Raw genomic sequence first — 5,762 nt, 5'->3', positions numbered from 1 at the left:
AGACCACAAGTGTAACAAAGTGGGGAAAAATCCTAAAAAAGTACAAAAATGATCCAGTTTTTGGGGAAAGCTGTTATACCATATTTGTGCAAAGTCAGTAAGTTTTAGTCCAATGTGATCACAGTAACTAGCAATTTCTGCACATATAAACATATTTCATCCAACAAAAAAATGTGCAGTATAGATATATTTTATATATATATATATATATATATATATATATATATATATATATATAATTAGATACAGATGTTTAAACATGAATTTAAACAGATGTTTCCAGTCATTCCTATATTTAATATTTTTTTATATTTAACACAAATGCTCTTTATGGCTGCGAAACAGAAAACATTTTTTCTTATTTAAAATATACTACAGCATAGTATTCTGTACAATAGGCTATATCATTTATTTGTGTAGTTTGTGTGAAATATTAGTTTCCTACCCAGCCAAAATATTTGCAGTCACAGTGAGATCAAAAATAAACTATTAAATAAAATCAAATGGGCCTATTTAATTATATGTTTGCTATTTTAACTATATTATTGACTAGCTCTTTATATAATGTTGGACACAGAGTATGGCCAACTTTATTTGCATACATACAGTATACTCACATAAAGGGATATATACTATATATCAAATCTAGACTGCTTGATTGCTTGTATCGTCGCAAAATGTAACTATATTATCATCCAGCTCTAAACTGCTAAATGCGACATCATGATTTTGTGTAAAGCTGCTGTGAAACAATGCATATTGTGAAAAGCACCATTAAAAATTGTGTGTCTAAATTAGTAATTGCGGTCAAACGTTGGTAATTTTTCGAGAGATTAATGTGCCTTTAAAACAAAGCGCATGATGATGATCTCAGAAAAAGCGCCCAAGAAAAGCATGTTGGAAGTGAGTCAGATTTGTGAGTTTTGGACATGCATCAGCCGTGACAGATGGAGAGGGTGGAGAGCAGAGAGACAGTCAGAGCTGGAGTCATGATGTCTGTAGAGATGAGCAGAGGAAAAACTTTGGGTAACTAGCAGCATTCAGAGCCAGCATGGCTTCTCTGGCATCTTTTGAGTCCAAATGGCTGGTCAACCTCTCGCAAACTAGTTTTAACTGTTTAAAATGACATTATTGAAAACATAGACTGATGCAAATGTTGTGTTACCAGTCCACACTGAGAGAGCGCCTCCTGTAGGCCGGAGGTCTGGACGACTGACTCCTGTCCTCCTTGCAGTGTTTGTCCTTCAAAGAGAGTCTCTGGGTGAACTTCACAATCCCAGACTCAGTCCTGAGAAACACAAACAGACAGAAATAGCATGATTACTCTAATACATACACGGATTTACTCAATGTTTCAATAAACACACACTGCTTGACAGCAGTGCAGAGCTTTACCAAACATTCCCATCATAATGTTTCATCACGATCCATGTGTATAAATATTTGATCTTCAATTACACACAAATAGTACAGTTAATTTCAGTGTCACTTTTAAAATGTAGATCAACTTTTTCTATCACTTCAATCAAAAATCCTTTTGCCCAAAATGGATGAAGATCATGAAAATAAAATAAAACATAATAATAATAAAATGATTATTATTATTATTACTATTATTCATAGCAAAAAATATGTAACTAACAAATATGGATAATGATATGAAACAAAACAAATAATAAGCATATAAATAATAAATAATATCATTTATTAATAATAAATAAAATTAATAAATATAAATAAAATTTAAAAACAATAAATGAATGAACAAAATAAAAAAAATTCATTTTTAAAAATTACATTCTTCAAAATCCTAAAAGTTTGCTGATTTCCAGGTTTTAACCAGTCCAGAGTTTTACCAAATATTTTCAATCATGTGTATAAATATTTGATCTTCAATTACAAACAAATAGTACAATTAACCATTTCAGCATCACTTAAAAAATGTAAACACTTTAGCTTGGTTAAATAAAAATAAATAAATAAAACATATTTAATAATAAAATTAAAATGTATTTTATTAAAATTATTATTAATAAATACATAAATAATAAAATGTGGATAATATAACAAAACAACTAAATAATAAACATATATTAAATTTAAATAAATAAATACATTATTTTTACTGTTTTACATCGTTTAAAATCCTAAAATGTTGTTTGTTTCCAGGTTTTAATTTTTGCATTTTTATTTATTTATTTTTAATCCCAGGTTTTCCCATTTTTAAAAGATTTTATATGAGGTCTGAGACTTTTGGACTAACTGTATATTTAAAAAAAAATCATTTAAAAAAAACTTAGAAGGAAAATATGTCTAATTATCAAGAAAATAATGTCACAATAAGGTGCAATATGACCTGGAGATGTTCTCCAAGAGATTCCCCAGTAAAACTTTATGTAAGAGGGATTGCATGTGTTGAATTTGTCGTCTCATTAGCAACAGTGTCGTCATAACAGCAGCAGCGGACGCTATATGCAGATCTGTGCGTGTGAGGCTGACAGAGCTGCAAATGCGTGAATGAACGATCCTGCAATCGCTTAATGACAAACAAGTCAACAAGTGTGACTGAAGAATGTTTAAACAGTGAAGGACAAGGTCAGCGGGCGAACGGCAGTGCCAGCGCATCCCAAACGCTCATGCCACGGAGAGGTGACCGCATCCGTATTTCTAGAGGGAATGTTCCTAGAAAGAAGCCGTTTGGGAATAAGACAGGAAGGACAGCGGGATGAATCTGATTCCGGCGGCAGCTGTTCTGGATGACACTGCGCTCGGTCGGGGTCTCATGTGCTGATGTAATGCCATTAGAAGATTTCTTTCAGTGGGAAGGCCTGAGTGATGACATCACCTCCTTCAAGAGCACACACACACGCTGTACGGACATGTACACACAAACGCCGGTATAAAAATAAATACCAAACATAAACACGGCACAAGTCAATGCTTAATTCGTATGCACTTTGAGACATGAGAGAGAGAGAGAGAGAGAGAGAGAGAGAGAGAGAGAGAGAGATCTGTTTCAAAATCAAGTCAGCTGCACAAAGCATTCTGGGATTGCCTTCTTTATGAAGGATACATTGTAGAATTTGGCCAATAGAACACTCAAAAATATTTAGGCTTAAATTTAGAAATTCTGTATTTGAATTGCATATAACATTTCCATGCATTTTGATTATGCCATTTAATATGATGCATATTTGTCAGTCATACATCAATGAAACAGGTCAGATTTCTCTAATAGTAACAATAAACTAAATAAATTTTAAAAACACAATAACCAGGTTTATATATTTATCATCAATAAATCCAATACAGGTAGAAAACAGGTCAGATTTATGCATAGCATAGTTTATTTTTAACTATTAGCATCTATTTGATTTTATTTAAATAATATTTTCAAAATACAATCATTCAAATTGCTTAGAATCATTGTGAAATCAATCAAATGTATTCAAAGTATGAACATGCAAGTGGAAAGCAATATAAAATGAATACAAATTAAATGAACTGGATTTATAAATGAACTGTCACACAGTTTTAACAAACAAACTAATAAACTTGATGAGAAGCATATTTGTCAGCAGTGTTAGGTGTAATGCAATACTAAGTTAATAATTATTGTAATTTAAAAGTAAGGGATTACTCTTATTTTTTTTGTAATTTAATTACAGTTATTCTGATGTAATTGCATTAAATACTGTATAGACTACAGGACAATACCTTCTCCCTTTAAATACACTGGTCAGTCCAAAAATAATTTATGCAATTTTATATCATTTATATAAAAGAATTAAAAGAGCAGTTTCATGTTTGTGAAGCAAATACGGGAAGTCGTGGCCCAATGGTTAGAGAGTCGGACTCATAACCCAAAGGTTGCAGGTTCGAGTCTCGTACCGGCAGGGATTGTAGGTGGGGGGAGTGAATGTACAGCGCTCTCTCCCACCTTCAATACCACGACTGAGGTGCCCTTGAGCAAGGCACCGAACCCCCAACTGCTCCCCGTGCGCCGCAGCATAAATGGTGTGTTCACTGCTGTGTGTGTGCACTTTGGATGGGTAAATGCAGAGCACTAATTCCGAGTATGGGTCACCATACTTGGCCACATATCACGTCACTTTTTCACTTTTTAAAAAAAAAATACTTAATACTTTTTAGAGAGAGTTATTAGTACAGTAATCTACAGTAATTACACTGTTGAAGATGTAATTAGTAGCTAGAAATTAAATACTTTTTTAGAGTAACTTACCCAACGCTTCCAGTCATGCATAAATGAAATAGGTCAGATTTCTGTAATAGTACTAAAATTTGAATAAATGCATTTTATGATTATTTAAATCAAATCAAATCGTTATTAATAATGCTATGATTTTTTGAGTGTGTAAATCTCACCTGTTTCATTGATGTATGACTGACAAATATGCATCATATTAATTTAATAAGTCTGTTCAAACTGTAATTCAACTGGATGGAAATTTGATATGCAATTCAGAGTATTTTTTTGAGTGAAGGCAGTACTATCTGTATGCGGTCTAGGTAGGCGTCTCACTAGGTTTTGGAACGGAGATGGAGAGCGAGGGAGAGGTGAGTGTCTGCCTGTGTTGTTTGATGTCGATGAGCGCTCAGACTGCAGCCAGTGTACAGATCCAGCGCTTCGGCCCAGGCTGCTCATTAGACGAGCATATAAATACCAAACACACACAGTATTAAACAGCAGTGCCAGCGCAGACAGAAACTGGTTAGTTAGGGCTAAAATAAAAGCTCTCCATACCGCACATCAAATGTGTTGTGCCGTTATTCCACTTAAAGGCTTTGTCCCTCTCTCTCTCACACACACACACACACATACACCAGTGGTATAAAGTAGTTGAGTAAATGTAATTAGTTACTGTACTTGAGTATCTTTTTGTCTACTTTGTAGTTTTACTGAGTATCAAAGGTATTAGCAACTTTTACTCTCTGCTTCACTCCATTTTTGAATCAGTATCACTCCAATACATTTGTAATAATTCATGCAATTACTCATTACATTTTGCATGGCACCTAACTTTTTCTGCAGCAGCTTATTTTTACTACAAAAGAAGCAATATTGCGATCTACAGGGCAATCTTGTGCGTTTTGGCCTTACTCACCCAAACTTGTCAACAAGGCTTCTTTATGTGAATGTGAGTGAATTAGCAGGTAGGAATCCCGGTGTTTTATATACGAGATGAGGGCATTACTACAGCCAGCGGTGAGGCTGAAACCAGCACGTCTAGTGCAAGAAGGCTTGGACATTTTCATTTTAAATACGTAAATTAAATACTTAAGTACTGTTAAAATCAGATACTCTTTACTCAAGTCGTTTTGTAATTAGTGGCTTGTAACTTCTAATGGAGTCATTTTCGCTATAAGGTATCTGTACTTTTACTCAAGTATGGTTTTTAGGTGCTCTTTACACCTCTGACACACACACACACACACACACACACACACACTGGGGTTTGTGTGTTACTTTCAATGAACAAAAATCATCACTAAAGTGACTCAGAATAGAAGAATCAACTTGATTCTTAATTCAAATCATGATTGTGAATTTAAATTGGAATCAGTCACACTCCTCATAGGAAGTTCAACTGGCATTTCAATTTGAGTGACAGGAGGAGGAATTTACTGAATTCACAATTCAGCATCAGTGACGCATTCTGGGAAATAAAGCATTCTTCCACCCAGATCCCCCCCAAAAAATCAATCTATCTATCTGGCAATTTGTCTTTTCGTCTATCTAT

The 5,762-nt window shown here is 33.9% G+C and overlaps 1 protein-coding gene across 1 annotated transcript in view; it reads right to left on the bottom strand.

The window, feature by feature from the left end:
• Positions 1-1,161: 1,161 nt before the first annotated feature.
• LOC107556631 (uncharacterized) overlaps positions 1,162-5,762 on the bottom strand; it is a 51,213-nt gene continuing 46,612 nt past the window's right edge. The window contains exon 6 of the mRNA XM_016239767.1: positions 1,162-1,288. Within this exon, the coding sequence (XP_016095253.1) occupies positions 1,162-1,288 (127 nt within the window). The remainder of the gene's footprint in view (positions 1,289-5,762) is intronic.

Source organism: Sinocyclocheilus grahami, unplaced genomic scaffold (assembly GCF_001515645.1).
Source record: "Sinocyclocheilus grahami isolate Dianchi unplaced genomic scaffold, SAMN03320097.WGS_v1.1 scaffold575.1, whole genome shotgun sequence".
Classification (NCBI taxonomy): Eukaryota; Metazoa; Chordata; class Actinopteri; order Cypriniformes; family Cyprinidae; genus Sinocyclocheilus; species Sinocyclocheilus grahami.
Note: the sequence above shows the minus strand (reverse complement) of the source record. Positions and strands in the feature narration are given on the sequence as shown.